At 37.3% G+C, this 21,778-nt stretch overlaps 1 protein-coding gene across 1 annotated transcript; it reads right to left on the reverse strand.

The window, feature by feature from the left end:
* Window positions 1-1,741: 1,741 nt before the first annotated feature.
* LOC122078910 (ubiquitin-conjugating enzyme E2 36) lies at window positions 1,742-16,082 on the reverse strand. Its single transcript, XM_042645109.1, has 8 exons — window positions 15,901-16,082; window positions 15,643-15,670; window positions 15,155-15,241; window positions 7,339-7,397; window positions 3,007-3,048; window positions 2,848-2,921; window positions 2,515-2,612; window positions 1,742-2,081 (listed from the first exon to the last, which is right to left on the reverse strand). The coding sequence occupies exons 1-8, from the start codon at window positions 15,934-15,936 to the stop codon at window positions 2,044-2,046; spliced, it is 462 nt and encodes a 153-aa protein (XP_042501043.1). The 5' UTR covers window positions 15,937-16,082; the 3' UTR covers window positions 1,742-2,043.
* Window positions 16,083-21,778: the final 5,696 nt, after the last annotated feature.

Raw genomic sequence — 21,778 nt, forward strand, 5'->3', positions numbered from 1 at the left:
GGCTTGCAATGCTACTAATAGCAACATGAGCTATAAGAGCTCTCAAAGTGATGTATTAAAACTCTAATCTTTAATTTTAAACCTGGGAGATCCACATTGGAAGCGATTTACCACTTAAGGAGGTTTATGAAAAATTCTAGAACATACAGGAAAGATCTCCATTTGGTTTTCATCGGTCAAGAAAAGGCATACGATAGGGTTCCAAGAAAATTAATCTGGCATGTATTGGAGAAGAAAGGGGTGTCAAGCAAATACATAGATATAATTAAAGACATGTATAGGGGTGTACTAATTAGTGTGAGATATGTGGGAGGTCAAGGTAGTGAGTTCCCAACTACAATTAGGTTACATCAAGGGTTCGCTTTGAGCCCTTACCTTTTTATGCCTATTATAGATGATTTAACTAAGAACACCCAAGAAGAGGTCTCGTAGTATATGCTTTTTACCGATGATATTGTGCTAGTGGGTAAAATAGTGGCAGGGATCAATGATAAGTTGGAGTTATCGAGATCTACAATGGAATCGAAAGTTCTTAAGATAAGTAGCACGAAGATAGAGAATATGATGTGTAACTTCAGTCGAGTGAGGATCGATAACGCAGGGGCAAAGATTGAGGGGAGAGAGATCCCACAAAGTGACTACTTCAGATATTTGGGCTCAACCCTAAACAAATAAGAGGTAGATGATGATGTTTCACAAAGAATTTAAGTAGGATGGATGAAGTGGAGAGACAAGTCTGGAGTGTTGTGTGATCGATGTATTCATTTAAAGCTTAAAGAAAAGTTCTACAAGATAGTCGCAAGACCGACTATGATGTCTGGCATGGAATGTTGGGCATTCAAGAAGCGTAATAAAAATTAGTTGGTTATGGTAGAGATGAGAATGTTGAGATGGATGTTCAACAAAACACTAAGAGATATAGTGAGGAATGACCGGAGAAGAGCTAATTTGGGAATTGCCCCAATTCAGGATAAGTTCAAAGAATGTCGATTAAGATGGTTTAGATATGTCCACAAAGAGGCCTTTGGATACTTCAGTACAAGAGTGAACAAATCCATATGGATGAAGCTAAAAGGGCTCGATGAAACCTGGAATGACCATTGATGAGTTGATAAGGAGGTACTCGCAAAAGCCACGTTCACCCTAGTACAGCATCTAACAAAGCAACTTGGAAGGCAAAGACCAGAGTTGCCGATCGTTTTTTAAGTGAGATGTCCCAGAGGTGTTGCTCTACTTTGTTTCTTCCCTCTTTTTCCTTTTATTTACTCTTTTAATTTTCTTTGATTTTCTTTCCTTTGTTGTAACTCAGATCCATGTAACCAACCCCATTTAGTTGAAATAAGACTGAGTTGTGGTGGTGTTATTTCTTTGATCAAAAAACATTTGAATGTCCAATTTACTCCCCACCGACTCAGGAATGGGGATTTTCATTGTTATTACCCTTTGAAATTGACCCCACCAACAAAAAATATTATCCCAGACATCCAAGAAATTATAAGGAAAAGGAAAACTATCCGCCAGCATGTGTCTGCGCCTAGGCATAGATAGACACCAAAAGATTGCATTGCACCCCACCCCATGCGCTGAATATCCTCCACACGGCCTCCCATTAATTGGTCTGCACACTGGTGCACTTGGGTAGCATTTTCTTGCCCAAAATTATAATTACCATAATAAGTTTAGACTCAGGACAGTGACACCATCCATTCCTTCCAACTGCGTAAATATTCTTGCTCAGAAATGACAAACTATATTAGGGACCTGTTTTTCATTCACAACCACAGAACATGAAAAAATTGTGCGTCGTACCATAGCACAAGTTCAAGAAATATTGCAAGAGAACAACAATCTTTATCTACTCTTACAAATTTGAAGGATTAACCTTCAGATAGTTCAGTGAACAGCCTGGTAGCCCAAGATCTTGAAGTGATTAATCTTGTGACAGTTCAGACATTTTCTTTCCCCATTTTCACTTGAAAATAATGATCACTGTTAACTTACATCACAGAATGTTAATTTGCGAGAAAAGGTTTCCCCATGTTATCACGCACCACTTGCATATAAACGGGTCCATTCCTTAGCTGCAAGATTCCAAGCAACAAAACAATTATAAAAGGGACATAAGCATTATAATAAAAAAAAAAAAAAATAACAGCTAATGACAACTTTTAGTGAATTCTATATACATAAGATTCAGGAAGAAACATTTTATTTCACTTAAAGAGTATCTTCAGTATTTTCAAAGGCAACTGCATATATTTAATTTCTTCTCGCCAAAAGAGCTTTGAGAATAAACTGGTCCAGAAGGCTGGTAACTGATGTCTTGATGAATACACTTGAATCTTGAAATCCAAATCAAAAGGCCCACAATATGATTTCAAATCGAACTATCAAGTGTCTAATAAAGAGGATAATAGGTAGGATATAGGAGCCACCATTGACCTTGGGACCAAATTCATGTGATTCTGGATAATACTTAGAGGATATAAAGTCTAAATATATCATAATCACTACCTGTTTCAACAGCCTCAGCTTCATTAGTCTTCCAATGCTTTGCAATGTTTTCTGAAAGAGGATCATCTGGGTTTGGAGCACTCAGAAGCGCCTGAATGCTGATACATGGAACAGCATGATAATTGCATTATATTAGTGAGCTAAAAGCAGTATGAACACATTATCTTCTCATTGAGAAGTAGTACTAAATGTTCATTCATGGGTACACATCATGTTTCAACATTTTTTAAGAACATTTTCCAGATAAACCAATTCTTATAACAGGATGATTCATCATTTATTCATGTTATCCACCAAGTTGGAAACCCTTTTACATATGGAAGCATTTTTCACCTCAGCAATACCGTCCGGATTTGGAGAGCTGGACTCCATTTGTCTTTGAGTATATCAAGGCATATCCTTCCAAGCTGCATAAGTAGATAAGTTCCAATCAGATTCAAGAAACACTCTTCAGATCGAACGAAGACACAGAAGGGAAAAGGGGTTTCTTACCTTGTCAATGTTAGGATGGTATATTTTGGTCAGGAAACGAACCTGTTAGAAAGATAATCAATGAAGGTCAAGCAGATAAGCAAAATCCATTATCCAAACAAGACTGAAAGAAAGAGCTGTGCCTACAAGGCAAATTGAAAATGTCGCTTTTCCATATTTGTGGACAATCTAATGAGGTTGATTTGTCATACATAGGCACAGACGGAGACAATGTTGACTCGTTAACTGTGCATCAGCAAGCTATAAATGAATAATTATAAACCATAATTGGATGTTAGATGGATAAGCTATAACACTGGACTAAGTATGATAAGGTAAATCCAGAGCACATTGTGCAGCAAACTATCATCTGAAGTAGAATCACATGGTAAAGAGCATACAAGATTTTTTCATTCAATCCATTTTTTTGACACCAACACCTAATTGGTAGTGTCGAGTTACAAAAAAATTGGCTAACAAAATAGTATGCTTTGGACATTCAATTCCAAATCAGAACTACTAGCACACAAAAATCCGATTACTGTAAGATATTGGCATTTGGTATAATCAAATGCCATGGTTTCAAACATAATCATCATGAAACATGGTGAAGGACCCAAATCCAGAATTCCACATAACTGGTAGATATTAGACTGCATTAGGTTGTCCAGAAAAAATAGTTTTCCAATGGAGACATCAGAATGGGTGATTCCCTGACATCAGACTCCCCCTCAGAAACCTGTGTTCTGAAACCCTTAAATGGGATCTCTGTGGATGTGCAAGAATACTAAATAACTTAAATTAAATTCGGTGGCAAATCTGTAAATTCTGGACAATCCAGCACCGTAAGAGTAAGTACCCAATGAAAAGGACCAAGTTGAAAATAGACCTATGCAGAGGGTTCTTTTCTGGAATTATAAGGGCTTTCACATAATTTATTTGCAAATCAGGTAAGTAGGTCATCGTCCTCTACCTAACAGAATCGGTAAACCAGAGATAAATCCATATGGAATTGGTTGCTAGAACTCACCCACAAGAATTCCAGTCGGACTGAAAGTTCAGGGATTGAATCCCAGCTCTAACCCTCATGAATCCACCTGAATATCACCCGTAAGATGAGCTAAGGAATCAAGTTTAAGTTAATGAACTTGTATCTGGCAGTAGATAGAACCAGATCTCATTTCAGTGACTTGAATCTCGCAGTTCAAGCAACATTCCAACTTCAGTCTATGCAACCTGAGTCACCTAGGATGGGGAAGAACACCCCAAATCTCAATCCAATTCATGAGATCCCAATTGTTTTATGATGATTTTTCTGTAGCCCAGTGCTTCAGCTAGTAACAGACAAGTAACGAGATAACCAAACCACAAGGAATAGTTGAAGAGAATAAAAGAATGAAGATGGACTAAGCAAGGGTAACAAAGAAACTTAACCTGGGAAAGAAAAACCACCAGGAAGAATAAGGAGAAGAGAATTGGGACAGCACCACAGCTGCAATGCCTAAGAGGTAGACCTCACAATTTCTTTCAATAATCCCACCCAAAGAAAAGGAAAAAATAAACCAGAACCACGATGGTTACATGATAGTACATAAAGACCTAAAACAAACCTATTCATATCCTGAAACCAAACTAAAGATAAAGAGTCCAAAACTTGGACTCTTACTACTACTAAACAGGCAATAAAAGGGGGAACAAATCCCTAATTTCCCCTATGCATAGCTGCACCAGCTCTCCCATTTTAGAAAGAACTCGACTCTCCATCAAGTTAGGTCGTGAACACAAAATCCCCTTATAGTTATCTCGGCGTTGGGGTGCCACATATCCTAGGGAAGACTGTCGAACAAGTGGGGAGGAGGGAGTGACTCATAGCTAGAGGAGATTACCGCTGACAAGGTATGTCTAATAACATGTGGCATCACCTTATAATGATGTCACAGTGCACCAACAGGGTGCCTAGGCAAGGAGCATGGTACTATAATGGCTCAAATTGCGGGTGTACCCGAGCTACTACACTGGCCTCTTCTAGAATTGTAGGTCCAAAACCTCACACAGAATCTTTTTGGAGAGCCACTCCTGTGGAAGGTAGAGTGCTCAAATAAAATACATAGAGATAAAATTTTCTTCTACCCTATATCGACCGTATTAAACATTTATAGAATCATCACCGTGCAGAAGAATACCCTTTTATCTAAAGAAGGAAGCTTTCTGAACTAGTCTATTTGAGAATAATATAAGACAGCTGAGTAAGCTTTAATCTCATCATCATGACCAGCATTGGGGTCATTATCTGGACCAGGAGGAAGAGGCTCAGGAAATTCCACATGGTCCCGGTTCATATTGGCCAGCAACTAGTCAACTATAGATAGAGGATGGGTATTGTTAGGACACTTATTGGCGAAGTGACCTTTCGCATCACAATTACAGCAGATGATGCCCTTCAAACACTCACTACCTTTGATGACCTCTAACTTCCTTTCTTCCACTCCATGGGGTTTAGGCTTCTTTTCTTCGATCCTGGGTGGTCTATAAGTTGAAGAAGTTTTGAGCATATTATTTAAATAACTGTACTTCTCTTCAGTTGTCTTGGCATATTCAGCTGCCAAATCAACGAGCTTGAAATCACCATTGTCCAGCTCTAGTCGAATTTCAATATTCAGCCCACTAACATACTTCAGAACCTGTTGTTGGTCTGCTTCCTGATGTCATCACCTTGAAGACAATTATGGAATTCTATCGTGTAGATATCCACATCCTTGCTTCCTTGTTGAAAGTAAACCAATATGTGAAATAACACCTTCTCATAATTAGATCAACTTCTCGTTCAGAATCTGCTTAATGGCCTCCCAATTAGTAACAGGTTCAAGTCACATCATCCCATCATGAGCCTGCATATCTAGTAAACTTGGTGAGGATGATCTCACACTTCTTGTCCATAAAGGATTTATATGCAAAAATCCATGCACTTTTAGTAAGCCAATCAAGGAGATCCTACGGTCCCTTTTCACAATTAAACTCTGGAACCTCGACCTTGATGTCATAGTCCTTGTCGAAAAATTGTAGTGTGACATCCTAGGGTGATAGTTGGATCAGGTTGTTGCATGTAACCGTATCTTCAATCTGTAAGGTAGCAAACTGAACTGGTGGACAGTCCAGCTTCTTGTTCATGAAGGCATGAAACTCCATAAAGAGGCTTTGTGTTTCTTCCATAAACTTATCAAGTTTTGCCTCGGTCTTCTGCCGACTCTCAGCCAATTCCCAATATAACTTGTGCAACTCGGGATTAGAGATGTGAGATAGCCTGTCATGGTTAGTAACTATCAGAAAATTCATCTTTGATACCAATTGATGTGGTTCAGGGGGTTGAATCCCTTAAATTCATGGTCAGTAACTATCAGAAAATTCATCTTTGATACCAATTGATGTGGTTCAGGGGGTTGAAACCCTTAAATTCATGGTCAGTAACTATCAGAAAATTCATCTTTGATACCAATCGATGTGGTTCAGGGGGGTTTGAAACCCTTAAATGGGATCGTTGTGGGCCCAAAAGAATGCTAAATAACTCAAATCAAATTCAGTGGCAAAACTGCAAATTCTGGACAATCCAGCACCTTAAGAGTAAGCACCCAATTGAAAGGACCAAGTTGTGAACAGAACTTTGAAAAAGGAGCTTTTCTGAAATTATAAGTAGTAATGGGATGAAAGCAGAATTAGTTTTTCAAAATAAGGGCTTCACATAATTAAGAACACTTCTGCCCTTATTTTTAATTCAAGGAAGTAGGTCATTTCCTACCTCATGAAATCAGTAAACCAGAGATAAACCCATATGCAATTTGGTTGATAAAACTTACCCACAACAAATCCAATCAGACTGGAAAACCAACCCAAACAAAGGGTCAGTGTTTCTTCTTTTCTTTTTCTTTGTAACTAAGCTCTTACAGAGCAAGTGACATAGTAAGAAAATCTGCTAACTTAATTAGGGATTACCATTAAAATTATTGTTGAATAGAAGGAAATCAACTCAGAATCTTTAAAATAAGATATATTGTCCTCGCCCTAGACTAAACTTCATAAGCAAAAACCAAAAATGAAAAAGTATTTACTTTTTTGCATCTTTTCAATGTACTTACATAGCGGTATTTCTTTCCCAAATATTATTAAAAGAAAAAGACCAACAAATGTTTATAACCCACATTATCAACTAGAACAACCATTACAACAGATAGCCCCTGAATACCCTCACAATAACAGTACTGCACCAACAACTACTTAAACTTAATATCTGAATTAGAAAACAGATAGCAGATGAAAGTTATGAAAGTTAACTGATTTTATTGTTAAGAAAAGTCATACCTTGGGTGCAGCCATTGGATATTCTTCCGGCAAAAATAATTCCAACTTGAAAACTCCTCCTAAACAGGGTCAACGAGCAAGAAGTGTTTGCATCACATCAGGGAAACTTTGAAGGTATGATAGGGGGGGGGGGGGGGAGAGTAATCACTAGATACACTGCAGCTAATGCATTACCCGACCAGTAACACTTCTCTACTCTTAAGTATTTGGAAATTCCTCACACATCAAGATATATTGGCAATTGGATCAGCTGACATGCCTGATCCATATCAGCAGTGGCAAAGACCAAACTGATCTTACCACTTGGATCTGCCGATCTGTGATCCAGTGTAATAACAGTGCATAGTCTTAAGGGGGTAAAAAAAAAAAAAAAAGGTTTTCATGATCTTTCATCTTCTCTCATCTGAAGACCAAAATATTGATCAGATAATTTACCAAGTCAATGCCTAATATAGGTTCAGATGATCTTTCTTCTTTTGTTTGATGTTCCTCTCAGAGGATGGCCAGGATCAATATCTGATAAGCCTATCCACACCAATCTGAGTGTGATCCGCACAGACACATACAATCTTGGATCCCGCTCTTACAATGCTTCCTATACTTGACACTTTCCCTCAGGGAGAGATTCTCACCAATGATATCAAACAATGCTGCTAAGATACTCACCAATGATATAAAACAATGATGCAAAGAGCTATATAAAAAGGAATAAATAACAATTTTTTTTTATCAAGTAGCACTAATCTCAACCATGAAAAGGATTACAAATCCGATCACTGATCCTACAAAGTGCAACAGCAGAGAGCAGGTTTTCTTCAAGTATATTCAGCTCAACAAATCTTTCACTTCTGATGATCATAGTAGTCAAGGTAGCAAGGTGACCCAACGCAGCGGAGGGGTGCCTAAGCGCTTAGGCGACAAGGTGCGCCTATCTAAGCGTTCCTTAGGTGACCAATGCGCCCAAGTGTTAATTTCCCCTCTCTTCTAACATTATTTTTGTATGCTACTACAGCTTATATCATAAACAAATCAACATTAAGCCATATCAAGTCATCAAAAATCAACATTTAGAGAATTGTTCTTGTTCTCTAATAAATTTAACTGGTCAAATGATTTTACTTTACAAAAGATTTTTTGTATTAGGTACATAGTTTTTAAGGCGCTGCTAAGGCGTCACCTTACCAGCGCCTTGGCGCTGATGCAGTCTAGAGATGGTAAGGCAGTCCTCCGCCTTACGTGAAGTGGCGCCTTATTTTTTTTTTTTTTTTAAACACATTTTAAAATTACTTGATGAAGATTCCAAATATAGATTTTTTATTGGTAGGTGTATGGTTTTGTTAACACTTGAGATGTATGGGATCAGCTTTACTCCACCAAAAATAACCAAAACAAACAAAACAAAAACACGATTCACAAACAGGGTTTGGATTTTGTCAAGGGTTTTAAGAAAGGGCTTTGAGAAGGAATCAAGGAACAAGGAAGAACCACTGATCCAAGCGACCATTTTGCTCCAGCAGTGGTGAGCTTCATTCTTCTTTGACAGGAGTAGAAATATAGTGGATGACCTTAGGGCTTAGGCACTCATTTTGGCATCATAGAGGTAAGTATAATAAATACTTGTATTTTTTATGTCTTCTTTTTTATATATTTATAATTTTGTTGATGATTGATGATTGATGAAGATAAACTTAGTTTATTCACTTTATTGATTTGTTTTCTTGATGAATATCTTACATTGGTATAAATATGAACCTTTAATATTTATTTAACATATAAGAAATAAGATTCAATTAGGATTTGAGCCAAATAAATTGGTTTTATAAAAAAAATTACACATGAACGCTTTTGTCGATAAGGCGACGCTTTATGCCCGCCTTATCGCTAAGGCGCTCTGAAAGACCCTCAAACGCCTCCGTCGCCTTACCGCCTTAAAAACTATGATTAAGTAGTGCACATAACCATCTTTCAAGCAAATCCAAGATTGTTTAAATTTGGTTTATATTGAAAGAGCGCTCAAACCTTATTTGTTGTGCATGAATGCCATTTAAAATCATCCTGAATAGAAATAAATTTTTAGACATCAAAACAAAAGATTATTTTATTGCTCTCCTAGTTTTAAGTGATGTTTTATAACAATAATATTTATAAAAATTTCAGATTTGAGAAAAACCCCTAGCTTTGAAAGTTGAAAGTCTCCCTTACAACCAAAAATTCAATTTTTGTTCTTAAACTAGGGAGTAGACAAATTATCCTTGGAAGGAATTTGAATTTTTAACTATTTTTATTAGATTGATCTAGGGGTGTTTTCTTCTTTATGAATAATATCTTAAGTAAATGAAAGAACTAAATGATGTCTGGGTTAAGCCCTTTTCTTTCTCCCTCAAAACCGGCTTATCAAGAGAAGACGTCCAGGGACTTAAGTATAGACCACGGACAGGATCCATGAGCGATGTGTGACTAAACTCCTTACGCAGGAGATAGACGCGCACTCACTCTCCCCCGGTCCGCCCGGCTCTAATACCAGATCTGGGTTTAGCCATTTTCTTTCACCCTCAAAACCGGCTTATCAGGAGAAGGCGCCCAGGGACTTAAGTATAGACCGCGGACAGGATCCACGAGCGATGTGGGACTAAACTCCTTACATAGGAGATAGACACGCACTCACTCTGGTTCAATAACACTACTACCCAGGCTTCAACTTAAACCAGCACCTTGCACTAAGGTGACAATTGCCTAGACTCCAAAATCTAAAATGCCTAGACACCAAGGTGGTGCCTAGGCGACGCCTTGACAACTATACTGATGATAGTAAAGAAAATGTCAATCCAGTACACAAGTTACGCAAGCAAAGAGACCCCCCGGGGGGGGGGGGGGGGGGAACTAAGAATAGAAATAATCATACACTTCAATTTCAGCCTCTTTTTTCCATTCTCTTTGCTTGCGGGTGTTCGGCTAGGTAACCAATAATATATTAAAAGAAAGAGAAATTCACAATACAGTAAGTCAGTACCCCATACAAGGCAACTTTATTTAAGGGAAGGCCAGTGTTGGGGACATACATAGAGAACAAAATGTTCATGTAGAGGAAAGAGACAGAATGCAAGGGAACTCCAACGCCCAAAAGGAAAGGATGAAAATACATAAGCAAAAATGCTCCAAAATATAGACCCACTGATGCAATCCAAGGTCCTAAAAACCCAACTCGGATCACTTATGGGCCCACCCAAACTAATATCAACTCAATTGAAAAAAGATAGTGGCAAAACGGCAAATAAGATGAAGTTTCAAAGGAGGGAGGCAATTTAGTAATTAAACAGAATCTTAAGACCTACTTGGGAAGGTAAGGGGATAGGGATGAGAATGGAATTAAAACTAAAGGGCATGAAAAACATAGAATGAAACTAACTAATGGGTAGAATTTGAACTAGAAACAAAGAGGAAGGGTAACATTGGATATGATAATTAAAGAAGCAACCCATGATTTGAGGGGTTCCTCAACCTCTCAACGGTGAGCAGGGAAGCGGTAGACCACCAGGGGCTTTGTTAGATCAAGCTCCTTCGCACGGAAATTAACCTGACCTATGATTCCAGATACTAAATCTTCACACCCAGATCTCCAGTAATCAACTAACAGGTACATTAAATAATAGTGAAGAAAGGAGACTCCATCGTTGACATAGATCTGCCAGAAGTTGGAGGTCAGAAACTAATTTTCCAAGAAATATGTCACAGTAAGGGAATTGATGGGAGGCAGGGGACCAGGGTCTGAAGCACTAAAGGGGTGCAACATAACCCCTGAAGTTTCGGATCTTTTCGAATCTTATCAAGGAAATTCCAGCAGATTGAACCAGATCCAAAGGTACTGCCAATACAGAAACCAAAAGAGGGGAACAGCAATAATATCAGGTGAGAAAGAAGAACCAGGAAGAGGATAAAAGGAAATAAAAAAAAAAAAAGAAGAAAGGATACAAACAACAGAAATGGAGAACACCTAAGTAGGTCACCATCGCCGGAGATGGTGGTTTGATTTAGATCAATTTTATGGGAAGAAATATACCAGAAAAAGGCTGGTGTATTTCTTCAGGAGAACCCTGCAAACTGAAAGGGAAGAGAGAGAAAGAGGAACAATGTGGGGCAGAAAACTATGCAGCGATTTGAGTGGGAGAAACATTCGGATGCACATAAAAGAGTAAGAGAAAGAGAGAGCAGTGAAGAAAAAAACAGGATGGGCCAAAAGAGATGAGAGAGAGAGAGAGTTAAAGTTAACTCACCATCGTTGGAGATGGTGGTTTGATGTAGATCAATTTTTAGGGGAAGAAATACACCAGAAAAAGGCTGGCCAAAGTAACCCTCAATCGATCCCAAGCTGGTCGAACCAGCGCAGCTCATGATGTACAGCTGTAGAGCACTACTGATTTCAATTTTGAAGGCTCTTTTTTTTTTGGTTCAAAAGGTTGAGCAGCAGCAAGGAACATGGTGGATTCATTGGAAGGAATAGCTGTCTTCTAGAAGTTTGTTTGAGAGTCTTGGTTTCCTTTTTGAGTTTTATTCTTCTTGTACAAGGAAGAAGTCTTCTACAGACTTTCTTTCTTCTTAGTTTCCTTCTCCTGTTTTCTTCCTCTCTTTTTCAAAGGCAAGCTCAACCTAAAAACAACGATTAAAGTATCGGTATCGAGCACCATATCTGTTGGCTAAATTTAAGATACATATCGGAGGGTATGATATCTTATCGTATCAAAGATACGCTAAGATATGCTAAAGATCAAGGATTAAAGTATTAGTATTGGTTGCCATATCGGTCGGCTAAATTTAAGATACGTAGCAGAGGGTAGTGTATTGTATCGGAGATACTTTAAACCATGCCTATAAATAGAGGTAGATTGTAAAGCTTTCCACACAATTGAACTCAATGAAATTTTCTTGTTCATGCATCAATATGGTGGTCCTATGAGACACTGAATCAACTGAGAGAGTTGAGGGTGAGAGACCCAAGCTGAGATAGTCTTCTCATCAACCTCCTCTCTCTTTTATTATTATTATTTTCTTTTTTCTTTTTTTTTTCTTTTTTTGAGTGATTTATGACCTGTTCAAGACTTATTGGAGCATCTGTTGACGGTTTTATCACCTTCTGTTGATCCTGAGATCTTAAGACATAGACAACCATGCTGCTCTCTTGTTCTGCGTGTTCTCAGAGCAGCAATCGATTGCCTTATCTCCCAAACTCTGTGGCAATTGACTGCCATATTTTGAAGACGGTCGATCCACATTTGAAGGCCTACTAAGGCGTCCTTCACAAGTTCTTGAAGGTTTCCTATTTCCTGAACTAAAGTTTCCTATTTCATGATCTGGATCAAGAACTTTCACATCTCAACAACCAGCCATCCATTCAGGCCCTGATTTTGAGGGTCTGTTGAGAACAAAGTTCTAAATCTCAGAAATTTAGAACCAAAACTGTGCACATTTTGGTGGTTTCGAACCAACCCAAGACAGAACCAGGTATTTGGGAAATTTCGGAAATTTTGGACATTCCAGCCCAAGTCTCGGAAACTTCGACCTAAATTTCGCTGTCGAACCTGAAATTTAGAACCATGACTGAGAACATCCTACTCTACCTTCGATACCCAGTTCCAGCCCCCTCTGGGCTATATTTTGGAAGTTCTTGAATATCTCAGGTTGTAACCAACCTTCCCAGATTTAAGGTGCTTGTGTTCTGCCTGTACTTTCAATCTATTATTGAGACATGTTCTCAGGTTGGTAGAGATTATTCTGTGTTATTTGAGTCTCAGTTATCATCTGAATAGAGGTGTTTTGTTTCTGAAATTTTATTCGCATTCAATCCTAGCCGATTGCTTATTTTGCATGTTTCAATTACTGATTTATTCAACTATTCTTATTGTACTGTGATCAGACCTCGCAGTAAGGTGTTGGACTTATTTCTAGGTCCTATTTGGGAATTAAATCACTTATGATTTGATCTTACATTATGGTTTCACAAGGGAAAATCCAAAACCCTCGTTTGCAGCCTTCACAGACAAAAGACCTAATTCATCCATGTCTTCTCATTTTTTGTACTTATTATCTTAGATGGTGAACACCTTCCCCTTGCTAGACCCATGTGCTTCTTAACGCATTTGCACGAATTGGCCTAGATTTGGATTCTGGCAGCTACGGAATCCACCTTAAGGAAATGACCAGAAAAAGAAAATTGGTCTCAATTCCAACTCTGGATTTTGGGTCTAATTCTAGAATTCAACCAATGTATAGCTTTCCAAACATTGTTCCGATTCTGAACTGAGAATTTGGAATCAGAATCCAAAGAAAACATAGCCTTAGCACCCAGACAAATGTCACAATTATATAATCTGCTATCCGAAACTAGCATTAACTAAATACTGTTCAATAACTTCCAAATTACAATTGTGGAATAATATTGAGTTCTCATGACTACAATGTTATTGAACACCAAAATAGTTAAATCCCATCAGAGATTGAAGTCTTGCCATAATTTAGTACAACCCCCAAACCACACCAGACTTGAGATTTTAAGTCCATTAGACATGAAACCAGAATCATGGAGAAGGGTCAAGAATTGTCCAACCGAATACAGGCTTAAGACAAGGATAAAGGATACAGCTCATGTAGCAACATAAAGCATGGCAGTTGACTAAACCCCAACTTATACTTCAACTTGTCCCAACTTACTCCTCAGTAAATCATTGGTCTTTGATACACATGATCAAAGCATGTCAGATGGCTGTGGATTTCTGGTCAATAAACCAAACCTACAAATGCATAGTTTTTTAGTTTAGCTCCCTAGGTTCTCATCTTCCACTATGCTTCTACAGTTAAAAAAGGGGGAAAACTGTTTTTTCATGTACAAACCACAAAGAAGTAAGGCCAATACTCATAAATAAACTAACAAAAAGTGTTAGATATTTGCAAAAAGACAAAGGAATAATACTGGTAGCCGCAGTTCAGGTTAAAGTCCTGAAAAAAAGCCGTACCTCAAAAGAGAGGGGGGGGAGGACATACTCCTTTCCTTTCTATTATAACTCAGTTAACAGTTACCATTCATATAAAACAGGGAAAAATCTTTCTTAACGGCTAAAAATGCTATGTCCAAAAGAGTTAGCTCAATCAAACTTCCTACTTTTCTCTAATTAAGGAACCAAATATCAAGTTTCAAAATACAATTTTCCAAGTCTTGAATGTTCTCACTTATCTCTGACAATTTCATATCCACAGGGGTAAAGGAATGGAAAATAGTTGAAAGAAAATAATAGTTTTCAAATAATAGGGCTCACCAAAAGTACCAATTATCTTTTCCACTCTTAGGCATATTCTCACATGCTATATGCAAACAACTAAGCCAACTCTTTGACAACATCAGCTACATTCGGCAAAGTTAAATATTAACGTTCATAGCAGAGCCCATAATTACAAATACAACATGTTTTTCAGATAATGTTTTCAAATTTCTTCATGGCAAACAACAAACAATGCAAGCAATAGTCAAGATACACGATAAATGGGTTTACTAGGGAAACTATCTGATCCTTAGATCTTGTTTGGAGAAAGAAATTGATCGAACACCATTTCAAAACTCTCACAACTTCAGAAGTTCAATTCCAGAGACAACTATGTAACCAAACAACTTAAGAGTCATGTAACAAGGAAAATATACATAGCTGATAAACTCTCATTAAACATACTTATCAAACTCTCGTTAAACATACTTATCAGATAAACATTTCCACTGGATCATAAACGTTGACATTTGCAATTAGTCCAAAAAGACCATTTCCCTGTGGTTTACCTTCATAAGGAGACTGCGTAGGGCCAAGAATCATAACATTGAAATACCGCATGTTATCTTCTGATGGAGACGCACTGATTCCAGGGGCTGCTCAAACAGATCAAAAAAGAACTCAATTGAATAGAATTCTTCCAAAATTAGCTATTTACTCACTAAATGTTGCAAACGATGTAGATCAACGTCCATATCTATACAAATTAGCTCCTTAGATGGGATGGTGGGAGGAGGGGGAGACTAAAGAGCTAACAAATCTAAACAAGAAATTCAAATGGAGACATAATATAACCGAAAAATACATAAAATGATAATCAAGTTTGTCAACTAATTATATAATTCTGATTGCAGACAAACTAAAGCTCAAACAAACAATTCATCCAAAAAAAAGCACAACCAAACAAGCCACCTACAAATCGACAGGATAGCTATGAGAAGATGATGGTTAAAAGGAGGATGGAGAGAAATAAAAAAAATAAAAATAAAAAACACACCTGGTTCGCTGAGTAGCCGCTGCGTTTCCTGTTCAATCGCAAAAACAAAGTAATCATCAACGATCAAAAAGCAGAATCACAAACCCTATACTCAAAAAATTAAATTGAAGAAAAATAACCCAAAACGCAAGGTTCTCGACAAAAAATATAAACGGAGGAAAATCATGAAATAGTTCTTGCATGATTTTTTTCTGAAATCAACACTACACCCCCACAGTGACTGCGATCAAAGAAAATAAAAAGGGGATCGAGACATGCCTTGATAATCCTTCGAGGTAAATTGCTGTTCGCCATTAAAGTACGAATTTCAGAGAAAGCAAAGAGAGAGAGAGAGTCTAGAGCTAGAGTCGAGAGAGGAGTCAGACTCAAACCTCTCTCACAAGAAAGCAAACCAGAGACGCGTCTCCTCCAATTATTCGAGGGGGTTTTGAAGCTAACCCATAGATATGGGCAATAAAGTACATTAATTTTTTTTTTTTTTTTGGTAGAAGGCGATAAAGTACATTAAAACTTCTTATTATATGTCATTTTCTTCAAATTTACATTTACATCCCTCCGGATTCCGGAATCTGTCAAATAAGAACCGGAATGGAAAACCAAATTGAATCGAACCGAATAAACCAAATCGAATAAAATTCTGTTCAATTTGAGAATCAGATTTAAGAACCAATTCGTTTTTTGGTTCGATTACGGATCTAGCATAACCGAAATCAAACCATATTTGAGACTAGAGAATATTAAAATATTATAATATACTAATATATGATTATAATAATAGGCAAGAGAATGCTACCCAGTTGGCGCAGGTACAAGCCAACGTGTGAAGCAATGGGAAGATCCATAGGAGCATTTTCAGCATAGGGGCAGCATGGTCTTTCTACACCTACTATGTCTAGGTGCAAGCGGGTAGCCTTCTTTCTTCCTATACTAACATATAATAGTATATATTACTAATATTAGTAATAGATTTTATTTTATAGATATAATATACTACAATATTATAGTAAATATATTATATTATATATTATATATTATAATATATGGACCAATGACATGAATCACAATCCAACTTCGGAGTCCATTCATCCAAATCTAAGGATGTGTTTGGTTACATAATTTCTTGGAGTTATATTTCAGATTTGGCAATGAGTCTATGGAGAGTGTTTTTGTTGATTCTTTCTTTTTTAAGAAACTATTTGGTTACCCATAAATCTATTACGTAAATCTACCTGAAAACTATTTGGTCAACCTAAATCTGTAAGAATGATTCTGTAGAATCAATCCAAAAAAACTGTTTAATTACCCCAACAAGAATCTTCACCTCATTAGTTTTACCTCCCCCTCATAGCTCATATTAATAGATAGATAAACATGAACAATCAAGGGGAGGTAAAACTCATACAAAAAGATTGGCCATGCAAAATGCTAAATTGATTAGAAAAAATCTAGGTCAAAATGCTGAATTGATTAGAAAAAATCCTGGTTCATAGTAGTACAATAGTAGGACACCTAGTTTTGATTGGAAAAAATCAGCCTATAAATAGTAAACATTCCAGTCTTCTCCCTACCACATATCTCAAATTTAGTATATAATGAGATACAGATATCACTATTTTCAACATATCTCCAATTCAGTATATAATGAGATACAGATATCACTATTTTCAACGTATCTCCAATTCAGTAGATAATGAGATACAGATGTCACTATTTTCAACAAGCAATTCTTATAATGTATTCCTAACAAGGAAATAAACACCATTTCCAAAAGCCCATCCAACAGACTAATTAAATTAAAAAAATAAATATGCAGGAAGCATGGCCCACTACCTCACTCTTATCCAAGTAATTTAACTTTGATTCACAAGGACTGATCTTAAATAATTACACCTGACAAGTAAATTATATATCCCTTTCACATCACCTAAGTTCATTAGTGCTGAAAAAGGGGATTTCCTATTTTACATTACAACCAATATGAATTTCCTAGACATCATGCTACCCTATGAGAGAAAAAACATCAGAACCACTACTAATTCAGATCTCCACACATTAGAAATATTCTATACTCTTCATAACCATCTTACTTATCACTTGAAACTTTGATACATCAAGTTGCCAGAGGTTTTACTGGAGATTCATTTGAGGTTAAACCATTTACAAGTGACATGGCAAAAAAAAGATCAGTAGCATCCAGTTTGATCAATACAAAGCATCATTAGAGCCCAGACGAAGATTTTGAATCATTGTAAATTAATTCTATGGTCTACCATTATCCTCTAATACAGGGCAAGCATCATCAGCTCCGAAATTTATAATCGTTAAGGGCAAAACCACAGGAAAACTCAGATCTACAATCAAACTACATAAAAACACATAAATCTTAACAAAAACTACCCTGAAATTAAAACAATTAACAGATAGAGGAGCATTCCAATTTCTCAATCAGTTCCAAAACAAAAACCCTAAAAAAATGATATTTCTCAGTTCAAACCAAAATTCCAGAATCATAAGGTAAAAAAGAATGAAATTAGGGCAAAAATATAGAACCCAAGAGAAGAGAATCATACCTGATACTTGATATTGCCCAAGTACTAGTCGAATACGAAGAACGATCAGAAAACCTTCAAAGATAATGAGAAGATGAAAATCCACAGAAGTTGCAATCAGCTTGACGAAGGTCAGGTCGAATCCAATACTCAGAAAGCAAAATTGGAACTCCAAATCCGAACAACAGAGAAGCCATGGGGAGAGCAAGGAGGTCTGGTTCTGGTCGGTGTTGAGGTCTCACCATGGGCGATCTTGAGCTTCGATGGGAGGAAGAAGATTGCTTTCCTCATTTTTGTGATTCTTTTGAATCACCACTAAACATGGACTATTTAAATGAGGGCTAGGATTATGTGTGTCAACTATGAGTTTTTCTATTTACCTTATTTCTCATATGAAGCACATTTAGCTTTAGAGAGGTGTTTCAAATGAATTAGTATATTTCTAAGTAGAAACAACTCAAAAAACAACCAAACAATTAAAAAAAAAAAGAAAATCTCATTTCACTAGAAAGACTTTCTATAAAATTATGTAACCAAATGCAAGTAATTGGTGTATACGGAGTGAGATTACTACAAATTGCGAAATCCGTAAGTTGTAACCATCCAAACTAGTCATTGTAGTCTATATCCAGGCAAGTATGGTGTGCCTAGTAGGCAAGTACACCACCATTATCAAAATGTATTTTTTTTTTTTTTTTAACTTGATGGGAAGAAAAACTAAAAAATCAAGGAAAGAAAACAAAGTTACATACCATTTTATTTATTTATTTATTTATTTTTGGATAAAAACAATAGTTATATGCTGCCAAACAGAGAAGCATATTGTCTTTTGGGTAAATTACAATTGAGGTACCCCATGTTTAAGAGAATGACATTTGGGGTACCTTAAGTTTCAAATGTGATATTTGGGGTACCTAGTGGAATGTTTTTGTTCACAATTAAATATATTTATAATTTTTCCCCTCCATCTCATCATTTGCATCTATCTGCTTCTCACCCTTTGCCACACTCCCCTTTGCACAACTCACCCCAACCTAGAAAATCCCTCTTTTAATAGTTTATGGAATGATGACAACCCTGTAAATCCCTTTTTTAACAGTTTATGGAATGACAATTACTAGTTGTTGGTGATAAAGTGTCCATCAATTAGGTCGTGTTGACTGAACGTGAGAGTTTAAATTTTAAATTTAAACTCTTATGTGCAAAATTTTACAACCCCTCCATAAGATAAAAATAAAATCTCTTTATTTGGGGAAAAAACAGGTGGGACTCTCATACCATGAGAGTACACTCACTCTTACTCTCTCCCTCTCTATATACAAAAACAAAAAGGAGAAATCCCTACTTCTTCTTCTCTTGAAGAGAGATTTCACTCTGTCATTATGGGAACAGAACGAAGAGCCAACCAGCTATTTGTTGTTTTATGATTGTCCTTGTTGGCAACTCGGCCACGTGGCGGTGATGACGTGACCAATTTGGGTGACGTGGATGAAAATGATGATATGGCAGTGTCCAGTGTCACCGATGAGATAACAGAGCAGCTTGGTATACACGGAGTGGTTTAATACATCATTAATAGGTGGTGCGGGTTTCTAGGTCAAAACTGGCAAAATTGGCCTATTTATGCTCAGGGGCATTTTCGGTAATGAAAATGACATTTTTGGAAGATTGGTTCTTCATGAAAAAGATAGATTGTAATTTACCTAGTCCAGTGCATTTGATTTCGTCACATTCCGATACCGTATGAAGAAGTTACGGCATTTGTGGCAGTCGAGAGCAGTTTCGGCATTGAAGATGAATTTTTTAAAGGAAGTGTTCTACATGTAACAATACGACAAAAATACAATCTTTCCAACGGTTCTGATTTCATAGCATTCCAATTCCGTATGAGAAAGATAAGTCATTGGAAAGGTGTAGGGGCATTTTGGTCTTTTTATATGGATGATTCAGATGATTGAGTCTTCTGAAAAGTCGTAGAGCATCTAGTTATGATTTCAACGCACTTTGTTTCATCTCGATCGGATATTGTATGAAAAAATTATAAGTGTTTCTGTAAAGTTGGTTCGAAAATCCAAACCGAAAATCCATCAGTTGCTCTCAGTGTTGGGTGGATTTTTTGGAATTTATTTTTGAAATTTGAAGGGCTTTTGTGTAATTTAAAGATTTTAAAGGTCTGAGTTGAAAGGGGTCTTTAAGCACTGAAACATATGGAGGCAGGGGCTTGATTGTAATAAAGAGGAGTAAAGGGAAGTGAAATGGATGGTCAAGATTCGACCACGTAGGCTTGATGCCCATCCAAAGGCTGCTGAGATTTTGGTGTGATATGGACGAGATAGATGCTTGCGCGTAGGATTTGATTGGTTAGGTGCATAATTCTTGATGCACTGGCGCTACACCTTATCAAAGAATGTTAGTGTGTTTCGCGCGTGTATAGAAGATATAAAGAAGATTCCAATCTTAATGATCTCATGAAATCATATTAAAGCCAACATGGAGGATTCGGATCCAACGGTCAATAAGCCATTTCTCTTTTGTGAGTGGGAGACAAGCTCCCTTAAAATCCGAAAAAGCAACCAATCATAGATCGACAACACTTCTGACGATGTCAGCGCCTACGTCATGATGACGTCATCGAGATTCAAATCTAAACGGTTTGGATCTATTGTCCGTTGGTTTAATCCGACGGCTTAGATTACAAGATCTTTTATATGAGATCTACGGTCAGATTTTGCCCCTGTTATGCGTGCCGCCGGTGTAGCCTATGCCACCCCTACGAAGATTCCATTTCAGGCTATCTCATTGCTCCAACTTCAAATGGTCATATCTCCCTCATTTTAACTCGGATTTGGGTGAACCAAGTTGTAGCTTCTTCGTTTTTTCAAGCCCTACACCATGGAAGCAAAAAACATGGGTTTTGAGTGAAAGAAGGCTACGGTTTTTGTAGGAGAATCTTCCCCCTCTTTGTTAGTCCTTGAATGAACATACATTCTTGATGATAAATGTTCTTAGGCCATTAAAGGAGGTAAAAGAGGTGGTTGAAGTGTGTTAATGGTACATTAACTCAAAGCCAAGGAAGAAGAGAAGAAAGCAAGGATCTGTTTGCTTTGAAGAGCAAGAAGCCAAGGAGAGAGAAGGTGTGAGCACCAAACTTGTTAGTACAAGTTTCCAGTCATCCCAGGCAATCGGTTGTGAGATTCTCTAACCTTGGATTTTACATTACATGTATGTATATATGTTAGGGTTAGTTGTGGATGAATGTATACATGCTAGGTTAGTTGTGGATGAACTGTAAGCATGCTAGCTAGTTGTGGATGCATATGCTAGGCAGAGCTTGATTGTAGGGCATTGATATAAGCCCAATTTAATTGTATTATTTATTGTGTGTTTAGTGGGTGCTCCCGTGTAGTGGGTGCTACACATTGTATCGGCACTACGAGTGGCATCTCAGCTTCGGCTTGAGAAAATTGGGTGTGGGTGCTCCCGACTGTGGGTGCAGTCAAAAGTAGTGTATTGAGTAGGTACGAAGCCTTTACAGGCACTACTCCGGGGATGTAGGCAAATTGTCGAACCTCGTAAAAACCCTGTGT

This window comes from Macadamia integrifolia, chromosome 5 (genome assembly GCF_013358625.1).
Source record: "Macadamia integrifolia cultivar HAES 741 chromosome 5, SCU_Mint_v3, whole genome shotgun sequence".
In the NCBI taxonomy this organism is placed as follows: Eukaryota; Viridiplantae; Streptophyta; class Magnoliopsida; order Proteales; family Proteaceae; genus Macadamia; species Macadamia integrifolia.